This window comes from Dipodomys spectabilis, unplaced genomic scaffold (genome assembly GCF_019054845.1).
Source record: "Dipodomys spectabilis isolate Male_0828 unplaced genomic scaffold, ASM1905484v1 ptg000480l, whole genome shotgun sequence".
NCBI classification, from domain to species: domain Eukaryota; kingdom Metazoa; phylum Chordata; class Mammalia; order Rodentia; family Heteromyidae; genus Dipodomys; species Dipodomys spectabilis.
This window is the reverse complement of record NW_024871157.1, coordinates 1,241,264-1,267,198: the sequence shown is the minus strand read 5'-3', so window position 1 is coordinate 1,267,198 and position 25,935 is coordinate 1,241,264. Positions and strand designations below refer to the sequence as shown.

The 25,935-nt window shown below is 42.1% G+C and overlaps 1 protein-coding gene across 1 annotated transcript in view; it reads left to right on the top strand.

Moving 5' to 3' along the window:
- Kntc1 (kinetochore associated 1) overlaps nt 1–25,935 on the top strand; it is a 71,260-nt gene that overhangs the window by 16,807 nt on the left and 28,518 nt on the right. The window contains exons 16-37 of the mRNA XM_042669106.1: nt 261–336; nt 1,262–1,387; nt 1,470–1,559; nt 3,051–3,104; nt 4,012–4,073; nt 6,178–6,289; nt 7,598–7,741; nt 8,713–8,769; nt 8,861–8,962; nt 9,633–9,749; nt 9,850–9,993; nt 11,833–11,931; nt 12,094–12,197; nt 12,607–12,706; nt 13,312–13,446; nt 14,779–14,898; nt 17,342–17,414; nt 18,497–18,564; nt 20,193–20,470; nt 21,992–22,164; nt 22,660–22,757; nt 25,188–25,326. Of these exons, the coding sequence (XP_042525040.1) occupies nt 261–336; nt 1,262–1,387; nt 1,470–1,559; nt 3,051–3,104; nt 4,012–4,073; nt 6,178–6,289; nt 7,598–7,741; nt 8,713–8,769; nt 8,861–8,962; nt 9,633–9,749; nt 9,850–9,993; nt 11,833–11,931; nt 12,094–12,197; nt 12,607–12,706; nt 13,312–13,446; nt 14,779–14,898; nt 17,342–17,414; nt 18,497–18,564; nt 20,193–20,470; nt 21,992–22,164; nt 22,660–22,757; nt 25,188–25,326 (2,471 nt within the window). The remainder of the gene's footprint in view (nt 1–260; nt 337–1,261; nt 1,388–1,469; nt 1,560–3,050; nt 3,105–4,011; nt 4,074–6,177; nt 6,290–7,597; nt 7,742–8,712; nt 8,770–8,860; nt 8,963–9,632; nt 9,750–9,849; nt 9,994–11,832; nt 11,932–12,093; nt 12,198–12,606; nt 12,707–13,311; nt 13,447–14,778; nt 14,899–17,341; nt 17,415–18,496; nt 18,565–20,192; nt 20,471–21,991; nt 22,165–22,659; nt 22,758–25,187; nt 25,327–25,935) is intronic.

Below are 25,935 nucleotides of genomic sequence, written 5' to 3'. Positions count from 1 at the left end.
GCGAGCGCTCTACCACTTGAGCCACAGCGCTACTTCTGGTTTTCTGTGCTTTTATTGAAGATAAGAGTCTCATGGACTTTCCTGCCGGGGCTGGCTTTGAACCACGATACTCAGATCTCAGCCTCCTGAGAAGCTAGGATTATAGGCATGAGCCACCGGCTCCCGGCACATTACACTTTTTTTGTGCCTTGCTCCTTGGTGAAAATCTCATATTCCCTGATTACCAACCATTTGACAAAATTTCTTTTCCAACATGTTAGATTGAGTCGGTTACTGCACAAGCACCGATTTGCAGAAGCAGAGAGCTTTGCCATTCAGTTTGGACTGGATGTTGAGGTGAGCATTCACGCACTCACTTTCTTACTAAACAGGCATTTCTTGGTGTCCTAAAGGCTGAGGAAACATAAGTAGGTCTGTTGAAAATTTGGTGTGATCAGGTTTGTAATGAAGACATGGCTGAAGCAGAATAAGAATTCAAAGGAAAGAGTGAGGCAGAGTGAAAGAAGCAAAAAGTCGGAAAGCCATGAAAGAAATGAGGGGAATGAGTGGAGAAACAGTAGAAAAAATCTTTGATGTCTTGTTTTGAGGCAGGGTCTTACTCCATAGCCCAGGATGGTCTTGAACCTCTGATCCTCCCATCTCAGCTTCCTGAGTGATGGAATTATCGGTACATACCACAATGCCCAGCTAGAAATTTCTTCTTCTTTTTTTTCTTTTTTTTTTTTGCCAGTCGTGGGGCTTGAATTCTGAGGCTGGGTGCTGTTCCTCAGCTCTTCAGCTCAAGGCTAGTGCTCTACCACTTGAGCCATAGCACCACTTCTGGCTTTTTCTGCTTATGTGGTACTGAGGAATTAAACCCAGGGCCTCATGCATGCAAGGCAAGCATTCTACCACTGAGCTACCTTCCCAGCCCTAGAAATTTCTTCTTTTTAAAGGCTAACTAGTATTCTGTTATATATATAATACTATACCTTGTGTATCCATTTATGGACAGGACAGTTTGCTCTTTTAATAAAATTCATATAAAACTTTGTACACAGCTTGACACATCTAGTAAGAACTCAGAAATGATTTTTGTGATTCCTAGTCATCTAGATTACCTTCCAGATACCTGTTAGCTTCTTCAAGCCTTATTCCTGAATGACCTGAGGATTCACCTTTTGTTCATAGTAGCTTGTCCTATACAAATTATTGCAAAAATAAGATATTCTCAGCCATTATCCTACTTCAAGTCACTTGATTTGTCATGTTTCTTTTACAGCTTGTTTACAAGGTAAAATCCAATGATATATTGGAGAAACTGGCTTTGATTTCTGTGGATACCAGTGAGCAGACCAAATGGCAGCAGCTTGTGGATAAGGCCAAGGAAAATCTACATAAAATCCAGGTGTGTTTCCTACCCATTAAGTATTCAGGATCAATGTGCTGGTCCATATCAAGTTGCCTCACTGTCTGCGTTTGTGAGACAGGATGATGAATTTGTGGTCAATTACTGCCTGAAGGCCCAGTGGATAACTTACGAAACAACCCAGGAAATGCTTAATTATGCCAAAACCAGGGTGAGTTGGTTTGTTTTCTTTCTTCTCTTTTTAGAAAAAAAAATTACTTTTATTTCTCATAATTCTCTCACCTCAAATACCCTCAAATACTTTTTATTTTTTCCTTGCCAGTTTTGGGGCTTGAAATCAGGGCCTGGGTACTGTCCTTGAGTTTTTAGCTTAAGGCTAGCTCGCTACCACTTGAGCCACAGCACTACTTCTGGCTTTTTCTGTTTATGAGGTGTTGAGGAATTGAACCCAGGGCTTCGTACATGCTGGGCAAGCACTCTACCACTATCCAAACCAAATACTTTTTTTTTAACTTTGATTTTATTTATTATTTGTTTGTTTGTCTCAGTACTGGAGCTTGAATTCAGGACTAGGGCAAGGTCCCTTGGGTTTTTTTTTCTCAAGGCTAGTGCTTTGCCATTTGAGCCACAACTCTGCTTCTAGCTTTTTGGTGGCTAATTGGGGATGAATGTCTCATGGACTTTCCTTCCCAAGTTGACTTTAAACCATGATTCACACATCTTAGCCTCCTGAGTTGCTAAGATTACAGGGCTTGAGCACTGGTACCTGGCCAGTTTTCTTTTTTATATAGCTCATTGAAATTTTTCTTTTTATTTGCTTGTTTTTCTATTTTTGTGTTTTTTGTTGTATTTTGTTTTCTTTTTACAGTACAGTGGTTTGGACTCAGGGTGTCATGCTTGCTAGCCAGGCATGCTACGGCTTGAGCCACACTGCTTACCTGGGTCGTGAAGATTCAACTCAGGGCCGAGCGCTGTTCCTAAACTTTTTTCCTCAAGGAAAGCTCTCTACCACTTAAGCCACAGTGTCACTTCCAGTTTTCTGGTGGTTAATTGGAGATAAGAGCATCATGGGGACTTTTCTGCCCAGGCTGGCTTCCAACTATAATCCTTAGATGTGTGCCTCCTGAGTAGCTAGGATTATAGATGTGAGACTGACGCCCAGCTCTTTCACATGATGTTTACTGTTGTAACTAATGCCAGTTTTACGGTGAGTTGTTCCCCTCAATTTCTTGAGATCAGGAATTGACATAGTAGGCTGTGATGACCAGTTTTCATATATGCTTTTTTTTTTTTTTGTCGGTCATAGTCCTGAACTCTGGGCCTGGGCGCTGTCCCTCAGCTCTTCAGCTCAAGGCTAGTGCTCTACCACTAGAGCCACAGAGCCACTTCTGGTTTTTTTGTTTATGTGGTGCTGAGGAATCAAACCCAGGGTCTTGTGCATGTGAGGCAAGCACTTTACCACTGAGCACCTTCCCAGCCCTGGTTGTTTTTTTTGTTGTTTGTTTGTTTTTTAAAGCGTGATTCCTTTTTTATATCATGGCATATATCTTTCAGATTTTGTTCATTTCAAACCTAAATTCAGTTTATTACAGAAGGTAATGTTTTCTAGCAATAGTACACAAAAAAAATATATAAAAAGCCTAATAGCAGATATTCTCCCTGTGTTTTTTTATTGTTTTTCTTTTTTACTGTGCATTCTTAGCTTTTGAAGAAAGAAGATAAGACTGCTCCAGCCTATTCCGATGGTTTGATAGAGGTAACAACATTAGATTGATAGATTAATCGGGGGATAAAGGTATGCCAATGTTTTTCCTTTCAAAATAGATTTGTAATCCTTCAAGAGCAAGATACCATATGTATATATTTCTTCCAAAGTAAGTTACCATTTTAATACTTCACTTTCTGCATTATCAGAATAGGGCTATTAATATTTACCTTACACTGTTGTTTTGAGGTCAGAGAAGATAATTTCTATAAATCACTTTGCATAGTACTTAATACCTGATTAGGCATTTGAGAAAATATAAACTGGCGATATTTATGATGGTGTGTATACATAGTGCAGGCTTATGAGCATGTAAATTCTCAACATAAGTGTTAAGTACAATCCAGCTACATTTTTCCCAGATGGGCACTGGTAGTGCATGGGGACATTGATTTTAATTGATGTATTTAATTAATTATCCCTTTCTAGTTAACGTGAATGGAATGTTTTTATTATTCTATTTTATTATTCTATTCTATTTTATTATTCTATTATTCTCAGTGTGTATGTCAAAGGTAGTTGTGTTGATGGGAATTGATCTATAATATGAAATAAAATGAGCATGTGTATAAGACTTCTGAAATAGGGCTAGGAAGGTGGCTCAGTGGTAGAGCGCTTGCCTTGCATGGATGAGGCCCTGGGTTTGATTCCTCAGCACCACATAAGAAAAAAGCAAAAAACTGGAAGTGGCGCTGTGGCTCAAGTGGTAGCGTGCTAGCCTTGATCTGAAGAGCTGAGGGACAGCACCCAGGCCCAGAGTTCAGGCCCCACGACTGGACCAAAAGGAAAAAAAAAAAAAAGACTTCTGAAATAGAATTACTCCATTTGGGGTTTTATTTTAATTTTTAATACTATTGCATACAATGTTTAGATTGCCAATTCTTTTTTGTTGTTATAGGTGCTAAGGGCTCATGCAAAATTGACTACTTTTTATGGGGCATTTGGTCCAGACAAATTCAGGTACGTACATTCCTTTTTTCTTTGGGGGGGGTGTTTCTGGTCGTGGGGCCTGAACTCTGGGCCTGGGCGCTGTCCCTCAGCTCTTCAGCTCAAGGCTAGTGCTTTACCATTTAAGCCACGGCGACACTTCTGGCTTTTTACTTTTTGCTTATGTGGTGCTGAGGAATCGAACCCAGGGCCTCAGGCATGCAAGGCAAGCACTCTACCACTGAGCCACCTTCCCAGCCCTGTACATTCCGTTTTTAATTTTTAGATTATAATTCAACAGTTTCAAATTTCTGTCATGAAGAGAGGATGAGTTGGACACTGGTGGCTCCCGCCTATAACCCTAGCTACACAGAAGGCTGAGATCTAAGGATACTGATTCCAAGCCAGCTCAGACAGGAAAAGTCTATGAACCTCTTATTACCAATTAACCACCAAAAAGTGGGAAATGGAGTTGTAGCTCATGTGATAGAGAACTAGCCTTGAGCAAAAAAGCTCAGAGACAGGGCCCAGACCCTGAATTTAAGCCCCAGGATTAACAACAAAAAAGAAAAAAAAAAAGGAAAAGAGAGAAGAGGAACTAGGATATTCATATGGCCAAAAAAAAGGTTTTAGAACATTGTTTTCAGGGCTGGGATTGGAACTCATATAGAAGATTACATAGCCAACAAACATAGACCCCTGAGTTAAAACCCAGAATGGCCAAGGGGAAAAAAAAAATTAACTGAACACCGATGGCTCATACTATAATACTATCTACTTGGGAGGCTGAGATAGGATTGTGGTTTGAGGCCAGCCTAGACAAATTAAAGGTCTTCAGACCCCTTCTTTTACCAATATCTTTTTTTTTTGGTCGGCCGTGGGCTTGAACTCGGCCTGGGCGCTGTCCCTCAGCTCTTCAGCTCAAGGCGAGCGCTCTACCACTTGAGCTACAGCGCCACTTCCGGTTTTCTGGTGGTTTATTGGAGATAGGAGTCTCACGGTCTCTCCTGCCCAGGCTGGCTTTGAACCGCGATCCTCAGATCTCAGCCTCCTGAGTAGCTAGGATTACAGGCGTGAGCCACCAGCGCCCAGCATTTTACCAATATCTTTTTTTTTTTTTTGCCGGTCATGGGGCCTGAACTCTGGGTCAGGGCTCTGTCCCTCAGCTCTTCAGCTCAAGGCTAGCGCTGTACCACTGGAGCCACAGCACCGCTTCTGGCTTTTTCTGTTTATGTGGTGCTGAGGAATCGAACCCAGGGCCTCATGCTTGCAAGGCATGTACTCTACCGCTGAGCTACCTTCCCAGCCCCTTTACCAATATCTTGATGTGGTGCTATAACCCTGTCATTCTAGCTTTCTAGAGGCAGATCCTAGCTCAGATTCATGACTAAGCTAGAAGCTAGATCCTACCTCCCGTATAACCTGTGCAAAAAGGGGCTGGAGGTATCATTTATGAATAAAATTTCTGGTACTGAGTCTTGAATTCAAAGTCTTATGTTCTTGCTTAGCTTTTTCTACTCAAGGCTGGTGCTCTACTGCTTGAACCACACCTCTGCTTCTGGCTGGTTAATTGGAAGTAAGAGTCTTCCACATTTTTCTGCTTGGAAAGATTTTAAACTTTAATTCTGAGAACTATCTCCTGAGTAGCTAGGATTACAGGCATGAGCCACTGGCACCCAATTGTTTTTAACTTACTTTGTAACCAGGATGACTACAAACTTAGAATTTTCCTACTTCAGCTTGTTCGCAAGTGCTGAGATTGCAGCATGTTCTACCATACTGGTCATATTGTTTTGTTTTTTATGTTATGACAAAAAGAACTATTTGAAATATATTATTATACCCACTTGGAAGGTGTAGTATTCTTTTTTTGTAAGTTGTAAGGCTTGAAGTTAGGTCTGGGTGCTGTCCCTGAGCCCTCTCTGCTCAAGGCTAGCACTCTATCACTTTTAGCCAGAGCACTGGTTTTCTGGTAGTTAATTGGAGATAAGAGTTTCATGGTTTTTCCTGCCCAGGCTTGCTTTGAATCCCAATCCTCAAATCTCAGTCTCCTGAGTAATTAGTATTATAGGCATGAGCCAGTGTCCAGCTTAGAATGTATAGTTTTACTATTTCCTTCCTTTGATTTCCCCTGTAGCGGTAGTTCTTGGATCGAATTCCTGAATAATGAAGATGATCTTAAAGATATCTTTTTGCAGCTAAAAGAAGGAAACATTATGTGTGCTCAGTATCTTTGGCTTCGACATCGGGTAATTCAACTTTGTACTTTATTCTTTATTTTTTTTTTGGTGGGGGGGGTGGCTAGTCCTATGACTTGAACTCAGGGCCTAAGCACTGTCCCTAAGCTTCTTTTGCTCAAGACTAGCATTCTACCACTTGAGCTACAGTACCATTTCCGGCTTTTTCAGTTTATGTGGTACTGAGGAATCGAACCCAGGGCTTCATGCATGCTAGACAAGCACTTTACTATTGAGCCACATTCCCAGCTGATTTTTGAGTAGTTAATTGGGGATAAGAGTATCGTGTGGGAGCTGGGAAGGTGGCTCAGTGATAGAGCACTTGCCTTGCATACATGAGGCCCTGGGTTCGATTCCTCAGCACCACATAAGCAAAAAGAAAAAAGCCGGAAGTGGCGCTGTGGCTCAAGTGGTAGAGCGCTAGCCTTGAGCTGAAATGCTGAAGGACAGCACCCAGGCCCAGAGTTCAGGACACACGACTGGACCCAAAAAAAAAAAAAAAAAAAAAAAAAAAAAAAAATATATATATATATATATATATATATATATATACATATATATATATCGTGGACTTTTCTGCCCAGGCTGGCAGAAAAGAACCACGATCCTTAGAACTCAGCCTCCTGGGGCTGGGAAGGTGGCTCAGTGGTAGAGCGCTTGCCTTGCATGCATGAGGCCCTGGGTTCGATTCCGTAGCACTACATAAGCAAAAAGAAAAAAAGCCAGAAGTGGCGCTATGGCTCAAGTGGTAGAGCGCTAGCCTTGAGCTGAAGAGCTGAGGGACAGCGCCCAGACCCAGAGTTCAGGCCTTACAACCGGACCCCCCCAAAAAAAAAAGAACTCATCCTCCTGAGTAGCTAGGATTATAGGTATAAGCCACCAATGCGCAGCTAAGATCTCATCTCTTAAATACATACATACATACAATTGTACAAACATACTAAGTAAGTAAAATCGTTCATACAGATTTCGCTTACTCTTGGCTGATACTGACATAAAACATTAGGTCCAAAAAGTATCTTGGTATTAATCCACTAATGGATGCATACATTGCTGGTTAATGTATATGTTAGCACCCCCAGTTTTATTTTCCTTAGAACTGCCAGTTCCCATGCTATATAATTTATTGTTTGTTATTCATGATTAGCTATTTCATGGAATTATAGCCTCCAACTTGACTTGTTTGTGTAGAGTTAATCATCTTTTGCAAGCATTGTTAAGAGAAGACAACCTCTGAATATAACAGATCTTTGTCTTTGGGGAGACAGTTGGATTACATTGGTCAGTTAAGCCTTAATTTTTGTATTTTGTAAAATTTAGGCAAACTTTGAAAGCAGGTTTGATGTGAAGACCCTTGAGAATTTGCTCAACTCAATTTCTACACCAGTCTGTCTGCAGAGACTTTGTCCATGGCTTAAAAATGATGTGATTCCGTTTGTGAGAAGGACTGTGCCTGAAGGACAGGTGAGTTTCTACCCATGCCCTCTTTTTTTTTGGGGGGGGGGTGTCTGGTTGTGGGGCCTGAACTCTGGGCCTGGGCGCTGTCTCTCAGCTCAAGGCTAGCGCTCTACCACTTGAGCCACAACGCCACTTCCGGATTTTTTTTCTGCTTATGTGGTGCTGAGGAATCGAACCCAAGGCCTCAAGTATGCAAGGCAAGCGCTCTACCACTGAGCTACCTTCCCAGCCCCAATGCCCTTTTTTTTATATTTCTTCATTGATGGTGATGTCATGCTAACATAATTTAGTTCTTTTTTTCTTTCTTTCTTTTTTTTTTTTTGGTCAGTCCTCTGGGCCTACATGTTGTCCCTGAGCTTCTTTTGCTCAAGGCTAGCGCTCTACCATTTGAGGCACAGCACCCCTTCTGGCTCTTTCTGAGTATTTATTGGAGATAAGAGTCTTATGGATTTTCCTGCCCAGACTGGCTTCAATCCTCAGTTCTCAGCCTCCTGACAGCTAATATGACACGCGTGAGCCACCAGTGCCTGGCTTCACTCAGTCCTTTCATGTTTCCTTTAAAAGATCTAGAGCTGGGCTGGGAACGTGGCTCAGTGGTAGAGCTCTTGCCTTGCATGCATGAGGCCCTGGGTTCGATTCCTCAGCATCACAGAAGCAGAAAAAAAAAGCTGGAAGTGGCGCTGTGGCTCAAGTGGTGGAGCGCTAGCCTTGAGCTGAAGAGCTGAGGGACAGCACCCAGGCCCAGAGTTCAGGCCCACAACTGGACCCAAAAAAAAAAAAAAAAAGATCTAGAGCTTAACTAGCATTTGTGAGGCCCTAAATTTTCCCTGAGTGCTACTATAAATAGATTTTTAATATGATTATATTATTAAGGTAAATAAATAGGTCTTTTTAAAAAGATGATCTAAGAGTTTTTAAAATTAAAATTTCAGTAACTAAGTATTAATAATTATGTTTTAAAATAATATCTCTTTCAGAAAATACTTGCAAAATGGCTGGAGCAGGCAGCCAGGAACCTTGAATTGACTGATAAGGTACCACCAGTCTAATTTCAAATGAAAAAGACATTTTACCTCCTCTCAACAGCATCAAACTGTTCTTAATGATTCATAATATTTTTTAAAGGCAAACTGGCCGGAAAATGGACTACAGCTGGCCGAAGTATTTTTCACAGCAGAAAACACAGATGAGCTGGGCTTGACTTCCTCTTGGCATTGGATTTCCCTGGTATGATTCAAAACCAGACCTTTGGCGTGGACATGGAATGTTCTTGTTGGACAGTTTGTCTCCATATCTAATGAGAGATGTATTGGGATATATCTACATACATTTCCTATTATATCCCTCTCCCTTTTATTTTTTTCCTTTCAAAATCTAAAAGAAAGAGAATTTCCTTTTTTCCTTTCCTTTTTTTTTTTTTTGTCAGTCATGGGGCTTGAACTCTGGGCTTGGGTACTGTCCCTCAGCTCTTCAGCTCAAGGTGAGCTCACTACCACTTGAGCTACAGCACCACTTCCGGTTTTCTGGTGGTTTATTGGAGTTAAACCACCAGACCCCCACCAAAAAAAAAAAAATCCTATTTTCTACATACAATGTTAGGAAGTATTTTCCTTGTATATCTGGTTGTGATCTGTATGGGTAGATGGGGTGTTGATGAAGATCTAAGCAAGATTTATGCACAAACACATATTTGGATTCTGAAAAAAACAAACTTTTGGGTTCCAATTTATGTTCATTTATAGTAGGTAAGCCTCAAGCATAATTCCAAGGTATAATTTTCCTCTTATGTATAGTCATTATCATTCCTTACTTTCCTTGAAATAAGTTTGACTCTGTTCCCTTCTCACGCTTTTATTTCATATCCTTAACCACCATTTTAATGCTTTTGTCTTAGAAGGATTATCAGAACACGGAGGAAGTATGTCAGTTACAGACTTTGGTGAAAAGCTTGAGAGAGCTGATCACACTGCATAGGAAATACAACTGTAAATTGGCCCTGTCTGATTTTGAGAAGGTAAAACTCCACTCACAAGCGTTACTTTGTTTATTATATTTAGGTATACCTAGAATCTGCATTTATATTATATTTTTTTACTTTGTCATCCCTTATCCAGGAAAATGCAACCACCATAGTGTTCCGAATGTTTGATAGAGTGTTGGCTCCACAGCTCATTCCCTCTGTTCTGGAGAAGTCCATCCGGGTTTACATGAGAGAGCATGACCTACAGGAGGAGGAGCTTCTCTTGCTCTACATAGAGGTGATGTTTCCTTTAGATCCAGCCTATTTCTCAGATTCACATAGCCCGTCATTGTATATACTGTTTCAGTCTTTAATGAGTATCATGCTTTGGGCCCTTCTTTTATTGAATAAGAGCATGGGTTAAATTAGGTGGCTAAATACCTACAATCTTAGTGACTTGAGAGGCTGAAATAGGATTACAGTTTGAAGTCAGCCTTATAGACAAATGGTATTTGTTCATCCTTTTATCCTAACTACCCAGGAAGATGAGAGCTGGAGCATCTCTGAGGGCAAGAAAATCCCAAGACTCCATTTCTAAATACCTAGCCAAACATTGGGCTGGAATTGTGTTCAAGCACAGCCTTGAGTTCAAACTATGATTACAGAGAAAAGATAAAAACAGCCGGTGCTGGTGGCTTATATCTGTAAATCCCCACTAATCAGGAGGCTGATATCTGAGGATTGTGGTTCAAAGCCAACCTGGGCAGGAAAGTCTGTGAGAGGGAGGGAAGAAGGAAGGAAGGAAGATAAAGAAAATTTGAGGGAAGGAAAGAAAGAAAATGGATTAGTTCCATTTCTTTTTTTTTTTTGGGGGGGGGGGTCCGATTGTGGGGCCTGAACTCTGGGCCTGGGCGCTGTCCCTCAGCTCTTCAGCTCAAGGCTAGTGCTCTACCACTTGAGCCACACGGCCACTTCTGGCTTTTTTCTTTTTGCTTATGTGGTGCTGAGGAATCGAACCCAGGGCGTCATGCATCCAAGGCAAGCGCTCTACCACTGAGCTACCTTCCCAGCCCCAAAAATTTCTGATTTTTTTTTTTTTTTGGTCAGTCATGGGGCCTGAACTCTGGGCCTGGGCTCTGTCCCTCAGCTCTTCAGCTCAAGGCTAACGCTCTACCACTTGAGCCATGGCACAACTTCTGGCTTTTTCTGCTTATGTGGTGCTGAGGAATCGAACCCAGGGCCTTGTGCATGCAAGAAGCACTCTACCAGTGAGCCACCTTCCCAGCCCCTTTTCCATCTCTGATAGACTAAAGACCTCTGAGCTTCTAGGAAGGCTGAGGTAGGATGATCACTTGAGCCCACAAATTAAGATAAACCTGGGCAGTAGCATGCCGGGCACTGGTGGCTCACACCTGTAAATCTAGCTACTCAGTAGGCTGAGATCTGAGGATCATGATTCAAAGCCAGCCTGGGCAGGAAAGTATATAAGACATTTATCTCCAGTTAACCACCAGAAAACCAGAAGTTGTGCTGTGGCCCAAGTGATAGAGGATTCTCCTTGAGCTGAAGAGCTCAGGAACAGCGTCCAGGCCCAGAGCTCAAGCCCCACGACAAGCAAAAAAAAAAAGAGCAAAATAGTAAGACTTTCCAAAGAACTATTTTCAGCTCAATAAATTAGGAGTATTTTTTCTGGGGGGGTTTCCAGTTGTGCGGCCTGAACTCTGGGCCTGGGCACTGTCCTTCAGCTCAAGGCTAGCACTTTACCACTTGAGCCACAGCACTACTTCCTGCTTTTTTCTGCTTATGTGTTGCTGAGGAATCGAATCCAGAGCCTCATGCATGCAAGGCAAGCACTCTACCACTGAGACAATTTCCCAGCCCTCTAATTTTTTTTTTTTTCTGTCCGGTCGTGGGCCTAAACTCTGGGCCTGGGCACTGTCCCTCAGCTCTTCAGCTCAAGGCTTGTGCTCTACCACTTGAGCCACAGTGCCACTTCCGGCTTTTTTTTCCTGCTTATGTGGTGCTGAGGAATCAAACTCAGGGCCTCAGGCATGCAAGGCAAGTGCTCTACCACTGAGCCACCTCCCCAGCCCCAGCCCTCTAATTTTTTATATATTCTTTTTTTACCTCAACTTAGGACTTACTCGGGAGGTGCAGCTCGAAGTCTACATCGCTCTTTGACACTGCTTGGGAAGCAAAGGCCATGGCAGTAATAGGATGTCTGTCTGACACAGACGTAAGTGAACACTTGTACGTGGATTCCCTGTGGGTACCAGATCATAAAGACTTTTATTTCTCATCATAAAAAGTTGAATTTGTATAGTATGAAAAGGGACCAACTACTATGTGGTTCATCCGCATGCAAGTTTGTCCTTGTCTCCCTGTGTATCTCTCTTAGCTCATATTTGATGCTGTGCTTAAAATCATGTACAAGGCGGTCGTCCCCTGGAGCGCAGCTGTGGAGCAGCTGGTCAAACAGCACCTGGAGATGGACCATCCCAAGTAAGATTTCTGCCCACCAAAAACAAAGTTCCTGTTCCCTAGATTAGCTGATGTGGTAAGTTTTCTGTTTACTGTGTTGCATGGTGTTTCATCAAAACAAGACAATTCAAGCTGGGTGTTGGTGGCTCAGGTCTGTAATCCCCACTGCTCAGGAGGCTGAGATCTGAGGATTGTAGTTCAGTGACAGCCAGGGCAGGAATGTCCATGAGACTCTTATCTCCAGTTAATCACCCACAGAGCCCATAAGTAGAACTGTGTCTCAAATGGTAGAGCACTAGCCTTGAGTAAAAGAAGCTCAGGGACAGTGCCCAGGCCCTTAGTTCAAGCCCCAGGACTAGCACACACACACATACATACAAATAAAAATAATCCATGTTAATAACCATAAATTTCACAAATTTGCTTTTAGGGTCAAACTATTGCAGGAAAGTTACAAACTTGTTGAAATGAAAATGCTTTTACGGGGCTATGGAATAAGAGAGGTGAATCTCTTAAACACCGAAATAATGGTGAGTATGATAGTGGAAAATTATTCCCCTTTGGTTCTAGTTCTAGGCAATGTGGAAATTTTAATGAGGATTCTGTAGTCTAACTGGTTATTAGAGCTACATTTTCTTTAGGTATGATCATAATAAGATATTCAGTTGTTGATGAGGATATTCACTTGTTGATGAGCATATTAAGGACAGCAAATTGTATATGAAGAAAAACAGGACTGTTGCAAAATTCAGAATATAATTATGTTTTGTCTTCAATTTTTTTTTTTTTTTTTTTCCCGTTCATGGGACTTGAACTCTGGGCTTGGGCGCTGTCCTTGCATTCTTCAGCTCAAGGCAAGCGTTGTACCGCTTGAGCCACAGCACTACTTCCGGTTTTCTAGTGGTTTATTGAAGATAAGAGTTTCACGGACTTTCCTGCCTGGGCTGGCTTTGAACCTCAATCCTCAGATCTCAATCTCCTGAATAGCTAGGATTACAGGAGTGAGCCACCATCACCCGGCTATGGTTTAGTTTTGTATTGCATTAGTTTGATTTGTTAGCAAATGATTTATAGCAAATGATTCCTGCGTTCTTTCTGAGTTCATAACAGGAGATGGCCGTGCCATGTGTTTCAGAGGGTGATCAGATACATTCTCAAGCAAGATGTTTCGTCCTCCTTAGAAGATGCATTAAAGGTGGCTCAAGGGTACATGTTGTCTGCCGATGAGGTCTATAGTCTAAGAATGATCGATCTGATTGATAGAGAACAGGTATGAAAGTTTTATGTTGTTTTGTAGAGATCTTTGCTAACTACATCCTTAAAAAATAAAATTCGATCATATGAGCCAAACTGATTTTTACAAAATAAATATCAACATAAAAACATCAAATGTGGGCTGGGAAGGTGGCTCAGTGGTAGAGCGTTTGCCTTGCATGCATAAGGCCCTGGGTTCAATTCCTCAGCACCACATAAAGCAGAAAAGGCCAGAAGTGGTACTGTGGCTCAAATGGTAGAGCGCTAGCCTTGAGCTGAAGAGCTGAGGGACAGCACCCAAGGCCCAGAGTTCAGGCCCCATGACCAACAACGAAAAAAAAATCAAATGTGGGGCTAGGAATTTGGCTTAGTGGTAGAGTGTTTGCCTAGCATGCATGCAGGCTGCCATCCTTCTACTTGTGCTTCCCCTGTGGCTGGAAACTACTTTGCTGAACCATTGGTTGATCTGGAGTCTTATGAACTCCAAACATCCATCCCCCAGTCGCTGCCTCCCAGATAGCTAGGATTATAGGCTTACAATTACAGCCTTGTGATTACTGGCTTGTACCTGGATTTTCAGTTTTTGGATACAGGAAGCCAGAGCCTTGTGCATGCTAACACATGCTCTACCACTGTACTGTAACCCTACAGATACCTTTTTTGTATCTGTAAATGGCTTTTATTTTACATATTCATAACCTGAGGAATGCTCAAGAAGTAAGCTGATCATCAGTACCTATGACTGTATTTTAAATTTAGTTTCTGTATTGTTGTCATCGAAATAGAAGTTTCTTAGGGTTAGGGGTTTTTTTTTTTGCTTATTTGTTTTATCTAATTTTTTTATATATTTATTTGACACTGCTGGGTTTTCAACTCAGAACATCATGCTTGCTAGGCAAGAGCTCAACTACTGAGCCATATTTTCAGTCCCAGTTTGAATGAACTCAGGGCCTTGCACTTGCCAGGCAAGTGCTCTTCCACAAAGCTAAATCCCCAATCTCCAGTCCCAGATTTTTTTAAAAAATTGACTATATTCTATTTTTCAAAATGCTTTTTCATGTTTTCTCTCTCACTCTCCTCTCTCTTTTCCTGAATGATTGGGCACAAGAGATTGAATCTAGGTCCTCATTCATGCTAGATGATTGATATTTGTTGTTGTTACAAACCAGAGATAGTGATTGAATCTAGGGCACTGCACATGCTAGGCAAGTGGTCTTACCACTAAGCTCTACATCCCCAGCCCTTACTGCTGTTTGTCCTTTCCTCTTCATGTTGGAAAGGAGGAGGTGTGTCCACTCTCCTCTGCATAGAACGGTTGTTCCATCTTCCCTTCTGACTCTGTTCACAGGGTGAAGACTCTGTCCTCCTGTTGCGGTCCCTGCCACCCTCTGAAGCTGAGAGAGCTGCTGAGAGAGTTGTCATCTGGGCTCGTCAGGCATTGCAAGAAGAACCAGACGATTCTAAAGAGGTGAGAGTTTTATTACATGCACACGCATGTAATCTCAGCGCTCTGGCAGCAGAGGAAGCCGGTTTGTGAGCCCCAGGCCAATCTGGGTTATATAAAAATATAACCTGCCTCAAAATAATTAATTAATAAACCCAGTTTTTATGGATGGAAAAGGGTAGACTTACATAAAGCTCTGTCCTTATCACTGGCAGAGTGGCCTCATGTGACCATTCCTGTGTCATTTATGACCTAGGGGAAATGCAGCTATGGCTGCTTTGGAGCAGTTGAATTAGCCCACACTGAATAACCAAGATCTGCAAGCTAAAGGAATTGGAGTAGCTGGTGAATATAAAAGGGTTCTTCATAATGCCTTCACGATAGGGCACACTTGTAATCCTAGCTACTCAGGAGGTTGAGATCTGAGGATTGTGGTTTGAGCCTGGGCAAAATGTCTGATCCCCCCCAGGCCCAGAGTTCAAGTCCCACGACCACCAACAACAACAAAAAAGATCCCAGAGTCCAGGGCTTGGACCAGTGGACACTCCTCTCTATCCTCAGGGTATTGCTATAGCTTCTGCTGGCCTTGAATTTATGATCCTGCCTCAGCCTAAAGAGTAGAAATGGGAATCGACAAAATTCTTTTTGAAATTCACATCAGTCAGTAACAGAATTCAAACCTATAAATTCTATATTACTCTGGTTTTAAAACTGGAACTATCACTATCTCCTGCATACTCTGACTCACTAGTGGGTGGAAATTTAAAAATGAGCACTTTGCACTTGTATTCCTTTGAGAAATGGATATGATCATCATACATAAAGTTATTACCTTGTTGAATATGCATGGTTTCCAAAATATATCAATCTAAACATACTTTCACATCTCAAGCCATCATTTAGAGTTGAGTTGAGTGAAATCTAGACTATTATTTCAAGGGTCAAATACTTTGAGGGCACTATGTAAGTTCCAAATAATATATAATGCTTTTAAAATAATAAATCATTGATGTGCTTACTGGAACTTCAACTTTCTTACATGAAGTAAACTCATTTACTCATTTTCAACAACAAACAATACTAGTTACACATTTAAGTCTAAATAAACTTCTAATTCTTTTTAATAAATTGTTGTCAAAATCTAAAAGAAAAGTCTGATCCTCTTGATCTCTACCTCTTGACTCCCTGGGATTGTCTCTTTACTGAATTATTTTAATTAATCTTTCTGGAATTAGCACTTTATCAAATCATTTTAATTAATCACTAGAAGAAATACTGTAGTGATTACTTAGTAGATTTCTTTTTTGTTCTTTCTAACTTTTCCTAAGAACACTTCCAAATGTTTGGAATAAATAGCTTGATATAGAATAAATCTGGCTGGGCACCAGTGGCTCACGCCTGTAATCCTAGCTATTCAGGAAGCTGGGCTCTGAGGATCTCGGATCAAAGCCAGCCTGGACAGGAAAGACCATGAGACTCTTATCTCCAATAAACCACCAGAAAACTGGAAGTAACACTGTGGCTCAAGTGGTAGAGTGCTAGCCTTGAGCTGAAGAGCTGAGAGACAGCATCCATGCCCAGAGTTCAAGCCCCACAACCAACAAAAAAGAAAAAGAGGGGCTGGGAAGGTGGCTCAGTGGTAGAGGTCTTGTCTTGCATGCATGAGGTCCTGGGTTCAATTCCTTAGCACCACATAAGCAAAAAGAAAAAAGCCGGAAGTGGCACTGTGGCTCAAGTAGTAGAGTGCTACCCTTGAGCTGAAGAGCTGAGGGACAGCGCCCAGGCCCAGAGTTCAGGCCCCACAACTGGACCCAAAAAAAAAAGAAAGAAAGAGAAGGGGTGGGGGGGAGAGAGAAAATGTTCATCATAGTGTAGTAACTTGTTTTATTCATGTTTAGCCTATATAAGACTTACTTATTAGCCCTTTTGTAGCTTTTATAACTATTGCTAACCTATACCTTTCATTTTTCAACTCTACTCTTGTTGTTGTTTGTCATTGTTTTTGTTTTTCTGAATCCTTGGTACTGTTTTGTTTCATTTGGTTGGGTTGGGTTTGGTTGTGCTATTGGGAGGGGAACCCAGGGCCTCATGTATGCCAAGAAAACACACTACCACTGAACTATACTCCAAGCTGGTGGTCCTGTGGTTTTTTTTTTTTGGTTTTATTTTTGGGTCTGGTTGTGGGGCCTGAACTCTGGGCCTGGGCGCTGTCCCTCAGCTCTTCAGCTCAAGGCTAGAGCTCTACCACTTGAGCCACAGCGCCACTTCCAGCTTTTTTCTTTTTGCTTATGTGGTACTGAGGAATCGAACCCAGGGCCTTGAGCATGCAAGGCAAGCGCTCTACCACTGAGCCACCTTCCCAGCCCCTCCTATGGTTTTTTTTATGTTTGTCTATGTCATACTGAGATATTCAGTAAAAGAAGCATATCTCATTTTGCATCTTTATTCTTTTGCATCTTTATTTTAGGAGAAGGCCTGGAGAATGTCTGTGGCGAAGACAGCAGTAGACATTCTAAAAATACTTTACAACATTCAAAAAGGTAGCGTCTGCCTCTGTTCTTCATCTGGGTTTTGTTCCAAAGCTCAACCTTTTCAGACGGGTCCCACGAGTAACAGCTAATATCATACCTCTGGTTGTCTTGGCTTTGAATGTCTTTAATAATATTACCCATTTTTCTGCCTTTCTTGACATATTTTTTAAATGGGTAGTATGAGAAGAGAAGCATGTCAAATCAGCTTTTTTTTTATTTGCTTCAATAAGCTGCTCAATGCTTTCCCAGACTTCTTTAATAATCTGAACTTATTGTTCATTTTTCTCACATTTCAGTTGGTTATAGGCAACTAGATAGAGCAGGAAAACCCATTTAAACTTAGAAGCAGTTAAAGAAGTAACTATGGGAGAAAAGAAGTTACTTTTTGTTTTTGTTGTTGTTGGTCCTGTGGCTTGAACTCTGGGCCTGGGCACTGTCTCTCAGCTCTCAGCCCTTCAGCTCAAGGCTAGCGCTCTACCACTTGAGCCACAGCACCACTTCCAGCTTTTCCTGTTTATGTGGTGCTGAGGAATCGAACCCAGGACCTCATGCATGTGAGGCAAGCACTCTACCACTGAGCCACCTTCTCAGCCTCAGTAATAAAATTTCTAAGATCAGATAATTAATAAGGAGAGAGCTTACAGTTGTATTTAGCTTTAAATTTAGCTTTTTATTTAGCATTATTTAATTCACAGTTCTGAAGAGGCTTCCTTCTGAAGGCCTTCTTTTCATTTTTGACAGTACTGAAGTTTGAACTTGAGGCCTTGAACTTGCCAGGCAAATGCTCTACTAGCTGAGCCACACTTCCAGCCCTGCTAAGGCCCTCATAACACAACAGAGAGCATCCCACATCGAGACAGACCAAGCTAGAACAAGTGCTAGAGAGAGATCACTTTTTATAATATACACACTCCAACAACAACCCTTAGTCCTTGAAAGGGTTCATTCATTCAGGAAGGCTCTGCCACTTACCTCCCAATGGTTCTACCTTCCCTAATACAACAACAAAATAGGATATTCTGGGGTGACATGCACACAGTAGCATGTGGAAGTATGTATAGCTGCTGTAAATTTCAAAATTTTAATTACAGACAATCTACAGAAGAAGGATGAGTGTGAAGAAGTCTTGAAACTATTTAAAGTGGTTGCTGGTTTACAGGTAATGATGCTGAGCAGCAGTGCCTGTAAGTGCAGTTAACCTACATGTTCCACACCAGCTGCCTCTAGACACTCTATCTTCTGGTTCTTTTCTTCTCAACAACTTATTGATATGATAATTCATATACTATATGGTTCATCCATTCAGTGACTTTGATACATTCTAGTATTGGTTTTTAAAAATCGTAAGAAGTTGGGCTGGGAATGTAGCTTGGTGGTAGACTGATTGCCTAACATGCATGAAGCCCTGCGTTTGATTCCTCAGTACCACATAAACAAAAGGCCAGAAGTGGCACTGTGACTCAAGTGGTAGAGCGCTAGCCTTGAGCAAAAGAAATTCAGAGACAGCACCTAGGTCCTGAGCTCAAGCCTCAGGACTGGCAAAAAAGAAAAAAAAAAATTTTAAGAAGTTAGGTATGACATTGTTACTAATTTTAACAATATTTCTATATGCAATTCAGTAGTATTAATTCAATAATTAACATTCACAATACATACCCATCACCTCTTGCTTTCCCCATTCCAAGCAGAAACTGGCTATTTGACCTGGCTCCCCATCCTGTCTTCCACCAGTTCCCTTTAATGTTCTGTCCTCGCCATTGCCTATATGTGAAATTGTGCAACGGAGGACATAGTAAAGGAGTCCCACATCTATAAAGTATGAGAGAGAACCGCTGTCTTCATGAAAGGCTCCAGGAGTGTGACTATGAGTTCCTTTCTCCATGTTTTTCTTAAGTTTGAAAGTTGCAGTTATTTTAAGGCTCTGATTTCTTAAACAGTGTGATCTCTATCTAACTACCATTGAGTGAACACTATTAAGCGAGGTCCGGTGCGTGTCCACCACCCTCACTTCAGCCTGAGAGGTTGTTCTTCTATAAATGAGAAACATTGAACTTAGGAACCTTTATTACATTGCCCCAGGCTTACAGCAGTCATTGCCTCCACTAAAGATACCCGTTATGCATGACTTCAGCACCCTTGCTTAATGTGCTACTACCATTTTTTTTTTTGCGGGGGGGGGAGGGGAGGTCAGTCATGGGGCCTGAACTCTGGGCCTGGGCGCTGTCCCTCAGCTCTTCAGCTCAAGGCTAGCGCTCTACCACTTGAGCCACAGTGCCGCTTCCGGCTTTTTTCTTTTTGCTTATGTGGTGCTGAGGAATTGAACCCAGGGCCTCATGCTTGCAAGGCAAGCGCTCTACCACTGAGCCACCTTCCCAGCCCCATCAATGAGATTTTAATAGAAGTAAGGAAATAAATCTTTATAGTCTAGAGGGAGCAGCTAACCAGAAGTTACAGAAGAGAGCAAAGATGCGTTCTTCAACCCATTAGAATTGCCCCAGCCTGTTGCCTCACTCCTCTTTTATGTTCAACTTTCCCCATAACTCAGAATTATTGATCACAAATGTCAGTACAGCTGAAATTGAGAAACCCTGGTTTATAGTGATAGTTTTCCTATTTTTTCCAGAGTTTGCATATTATTCTTATTTTAATAGATTTTGAATTAAGAAATTTTGACTTCTTAATTTACAAGTGAGTAATCTCTGAGGCAGATGTGGTTAAAAAGGGTTGGACCCCAAGGATGATTTTTTTTTTAAGACTTACGGCTTTGTCTTAATTACCTTGATGCAGGAGAACTTCGAGGTCTTTCTTCCATTTGAAGATTATAGCAACCGTGCCCTGGTAGCAGATCTTTGTGAACAGCACATTAAAGCTCACCAAGATGCCCAGGAGAACAAAATTAAAAGCACCTTAGGGCCCAAAGCCACCCAAGGGCCAGGCCTGAACACCCAGTCAAAGCTGCACAGACAGGCGCTAGCCCTGCAGATGTCTGCCCAAGAACTAGAATCAGAGCTAGCGCTGAGAGCCCTGAAAGATGGAAAAGTTGGGACAGCACTAAGCAAATGCAGGTAACACTCACCACTTCAGTCTATTCGGTTTCTCTGAAAGCAGTATGTGTTTTATTTCTTCAGTGATAAGCGTAGAGCCAGGAATACTGGTTTTGTTGTTGTTGTTTTGTGAGAGTACTGAGGCTTGAACTCAGGACCTGGGAGCTATTCTTTAACTTTTTGCTCAAGGCTAGTACTCCACCACTTGAGGCACTGTTCCACTTACAGCTTTTTGCTTGTTAATTGGAGATAAGAGTCTTGAGAAATTGTCTGCCCAGGCTGGCTTTGAACTGTGACTCTCAGTTCTCAGCCTCCTGAGGAGCTAGGATTACAGTGCTAAGCCACTGGTGCCTGGTTAGTCTTAACAATGTTTCCATGACATATACTTGCTTCTTTTTTTTTTTTTTTTGTAGGTCGTGGGGCTTGAACTCTGGGCTTAGGCACTGTCCCTGCACTCTTCAGCTCAAGGGGAAAGCTCTACCACTTGAGCCACAGTGCCATTTCTGGTTTTCTGGTGGTTTTTTGTAGATAAGAGTCTCAGGGACTTTCCTGCCCAGGCAGACTTTGAACCATGATCCTCAAATCTCAGCCTCCTGAGTAGCTAGGATTACTGGTGTGAACCACCAGTGCCCAAGTGTGTGCTTCATTTTTAAAACCAGAAGTGGATCTGTGGCCTAGTACTTGCATTTAAAAAAAAAAGATACTCTGCTTGTGTTTTTTGTTTGTTTGTTTTTTTGTTGGTTGTGGTGCTTGAACTCTGGGCTTGGGCGTTATCCCTGCACTCTTCAGCTCAAGGCAAGTGTTCTACCGCTTGAGCCACAGCGCCACTGCCACTTCCGGTTTTCCAGTGGTTTGTTGTAGATCTGAGTCTGATGGACTTTCCTGCTGGTGCTGGCTTTGAACCGTGATCCTCAGATCTCAACCTCCTGAGTAGCTAGGATTACAGGCGTGAGCCACCTTGCCCAGCTTAAGATACTCTATTTGTTGATAGTAGGTAGTAGTTTAGATACTCATACAAAAAGTCAAATGTGGTAGGTTGGAGGCCTGGCTCAGATGGAAGAGCGCTAACCAGTGAACAAAAAAAAAAAACACCTCATATACCAAGCCAGGCACCAGTGGCTCCCAAGTGTAATACTAGCTACTCAAGAGGTTGAGAACTGAGGATCGTTGTTCAAAGCCAGCCCAGACAGGAAAGCCCATGAGACTCTTATCTCCAATTAAACAACAGAAAACGTGGAGTGGCACGATGGCTCAAGTGGTAGAGCACTCACCATGAGCTAAAGGGCTCAGGCTCAGGGTTCAAGCTCCACGACCGACAAAAAAAAAAAAAACTCTCATATACCAAGTTCAAGTCCTGATCTCAAACAAAACAAAAAAGTCAGATGTGTATTGTAAGTTTTTGTCCCAAGTGGTAGAAATATAGAGTGCTTACTTGGAAGTGTAAGGCCTTGAATGCAAACTCCTGAAGAAACAAAACACAGAAAAGATAAGCATACCTGCTTTTTGAGTATTCTAGTTATCCACACTTGTTTTCCTCCACAGAGACTTAGTTAAGTATCACTGCAATGCTGACACTGGAAAATTGCTGTTTCTGACCTGTCAGAAGCTTTGTGAGATGTTGGCTAATGATGTCCCCATGACAGCTCCTGTGGAACTGAATCTTCCCACTGAGATTCATGGTCTCGCATGCCAAGCGGCCACCATCTGCAGTCCAGGTGACAAGATTTAGAAATCTCTCATGGTCTCTGGCTTGTGGTGTTCATGTCTCCCAAATGCTGGATAGTAACAACACAGTACTACAATACATCTCCTTCTTATAGGAGTTGATATTTTAAATATTAAAGGCCAGTTGTGGTAGCCCACTTCTGTAATCCCAGTACTGAGGAGGCTGAAGTAGGTGGTTTGTGAGTTCAAAGCCAGCCTAGGCTATGTAGCAAATAGAAAACAAATCAACAATGGCATTTCTGACTTGACAATCTTTACTTTTGTAGGATTCTGAGATTCCTTGCCTCCTCATAGCTAACCAAACTTTTAAGCCAAGCTTCAGAAAAAACTTGAACTGCATTTAGAATAGTCTGTGGAAACCTTTCAGTCTACTATGTGACTTTCTTAGAATTGTAGGTGGTAATTACAAAAAACAAAAATTAGGGGAGTTGTTTTCATTATTGTAAAGATGTAAAACAGTTTGCTGGGTTTTCTCCCCTTCTCAGATTTTTTATTGGATGTGCTAGAACTATGTAAATACACTCTCACTGCTGTGGAACTTTCCAGACAATGCCAGATGGATAACTGTGGAGTGCTAATGAAAGTAAGTCATTTGTGAGTCTTTTTCCTACCATCTCATGTTCATGAGCTTCAAAAATACTGCATCTACCACTTACATTTTTTTATTCTCCACTAGAACATCAGAGGGCACGAAGCTGCCTCTTTTCCAGTCACACTTACTGGCTTTCATGTGTACCGTCTTTTGAACATTGAGGACTCTGAACATTGTCCTTCTGTTAGAGTAAAATTTGAAGTGCCACTTTTGAAATCCAGGCATGGTGATAAATGCCTACAATTCTGACACTCAGGAGGTGGTGAAAGAAGGATTATGAGTTCCAAGCCGGGCGCTGGTGGCTCACACCTGTAAGCCTAGTTACTCAGGAACCTGAGATCTGAGGATCTCAGTTCAAAGCCAGACAGACAAATCTGTAATACTCCTCTTTTTTTTTTTTTTTTTGGTCGGTTGTGGGGCTTGAACTTGTACTGGGCACTGTCCCTCAGCTCTTCAGCTCAAAGCTAGCACTCTACCACTTGAGCTCCAGTGCCACTTCCAGTTTTCTAGTGGTTTATTGGAGATAAGAGTCTCACGGACTTTACTGCCCAGGCTAGTTTTGAACCTTGATCCTCAGATCTCAGCCTCCTGAGTAGCTAGGATTACAGGCGTGAGTCACCAACGCCTGGCTTCTTTTCTTTTTTCTTTTTTATGCTCATAAGGCTTGAACTCAGCTTCTGGGCACTGTCCCTGAGAGTTTTTACTCATGGCTAGCATTCTACCACTTGGAGCTATAGCTCTACTTGTGGTTTTTGTTGTTGTTTTGGAGTTTTTTTGGTTGATTATGGGGCTTGAATTCTGGGCCTAGGCGCTGTCCCTCAGCTCTTCAGCTCAAGGCTAGTGCTCTACCACTTGAGTCACAGCACCACTTCCGGATTTTTCTGGGGTTTTTTTTTGGAGGGGCGAGGGGAGTCCGGTCGTGGGGCCTGAACTCTGGGCCTGGGCGCTGTCCCTCAGCTCTTCAGCTCAAAGCTAGCGCTCTACCACTTGAGCCACAGCGCCACTTCCAGCTTTTTTCTTTTTGCTTATGTGGTGCTAAGGAATCGAACCCAGGGCCTCATTCATGCAAGGCAAGCGCTCTACCACTGAGCCACCTTCCCAGCCCTGGTCCTCAGATTTCAACTTCCTGAGTAGCTAGGATTGTAGGCATGAGCCTCCTGTGCCCAGCTCCATAAGACTTTTTTTGTGAGTTGTGAGGCTTGAACTCTGGGCCTGGGCACCATCCCTGAGTTCTTTTTTTTTTTTTTGTTGGTCGTGGGGCTTGAACTCTGGGCCTGGGCACTGTCCTTCAGCTCTCCAGCTCAAGGCGAGCACTCTACCACTTGAGCTACAGCGCCACTTCTGGTTTTCTGGTGGTTTATTGGAGATAGGAGTCTCACAGTCTTTCCTGCCCGGGCTGGCTTTGAACCGTGATCCTCAGATTTCAGCCTCCTGAGTAGCTAGGATTACAGGCGTGAGCCACCAGCGCCCGGCTCATCCCTGAGTTCTTTTTGCTCAAAGCTAGTGCTCTATCACTTTGAGTGCCACTTTTGTTTTTCCAGTGGTTAATTGGAGATGAGTCTCTCTGCCCTGGCTGGCTTTGAACCATGATCCTCAGATCTCCTGAGTAGTTAGGATTATAGACATGAGCCACTAGTGCCCAACTTTCCATAAGACTCATCTCCAGTTAATCAGCAAAAAGCTGGAAATAGAGGTGTGCTCAAGTAGTAGAATAACCAGCCTTGAGCAAAAATTAAGGAACAGTGCCCATGCCTTGAGTTCAAGCCCCAATACCTGCATAAGACATAGGTCAGAGAAAACAGAATACAATTTTCGCCTTAGTATCCAAAGAGGAACTTGTTTCCAGGGCCCCCTTGCAGAAACCAAAATCTATGGATATCTTATCTAAATGTCTTATCTAAAATTGTATAGTGTTTGCATATAACCTACATACATATTCTCATATACTTTCACCATTTCTAGATTGCTTGTGATGCCTGATGCAGTTTCAATGCTATATATGTAGTTGTTAAAATATATTTGTTTGCAGGAGTAGAGAACAGCCTACCTACAATCTATATAAAGCCCCTGCAGTCATTGGTATATGACAGGACAGACACGTATGCTTCTCATTGGCTGCCTATGGCTGTATGCCATTGTGAAAATTTTTTATGGCCCTCAAATGATGTTATAAATATCCAAATGGTTCCAGGCAAAAAAAAAGGTTCCCCACCTCTGGAGGAAATGATCAAAATAATAAAGTCTTTACAGTTTGATTTCTTCTGAATAACTCAGATCTACAGTTGGTAGAATCTGTACCAGCTGTACATAGGTGCATTGACCATGGAAGCTATTTGGCTTGCATCCATCTATGTCTGCTCTGTGAAAATGGTACCTGTTTGGAAGTGCACTCCTGTCTTCTCTGTTTGATTTGGTATTTAGACTTCTTTTGGAACTCATAAGGATCCATATGAAGAGTGGTCTTACAGTGACTTCTTCAATGAAGATGGCATTGTTCTTGAAGCACAGGTTGTGCTACCCCTTATTTATGAGTTTATTTCAACCCTCGTGCCTCTCACAGGTGAGTCTTCATTTGTCTCATTTTTTTCTATGCATTTTCTCTTTATAGAAATTTAAACTGTAGAGGTTTACACTAGAACGACACACAACATAAAGCAGCAGTATGAGCCAAGCCCTGTGGCTCATACCTGTAATCCCAGCTACTCAACAGATGAAAGGATCATAGCTGGAGGCCAGCTCTGGTAAAAAGTTTACACAGACACCTTCCCCCAGTCCCTTTCTCAACCAATAGCAGGGCTCAGTATTTATCTGTCATCCCACTTATGTAGGAGGTTGAAGTTGACAAGATTAAAGTTTTACAAGACCCCTTGGGCCTGGCCTGTCATCCTAGCTACAGCAGAAAGCATAAATAGTATTGAAGTACAGACTAGCCTGGGCAAAATGAGACCCTATCTTAAAAATAACCAGAGCATTCAGGTGCCAGTAGTTCACTTCTATAATCCTAACTAGTCAGGAGATGAACTGAAGGATCATACATAGTTCAAGGTTAGTCTGGGCATATAGCCCAGATGTAAAACTGGGTATAGTAATGTGTACCTGTCATCCTAAATACCTAAGAAGCATAAATAGGTGAATCACAGTCTAGGCTGTCCTGGGACTTTATTCTAAA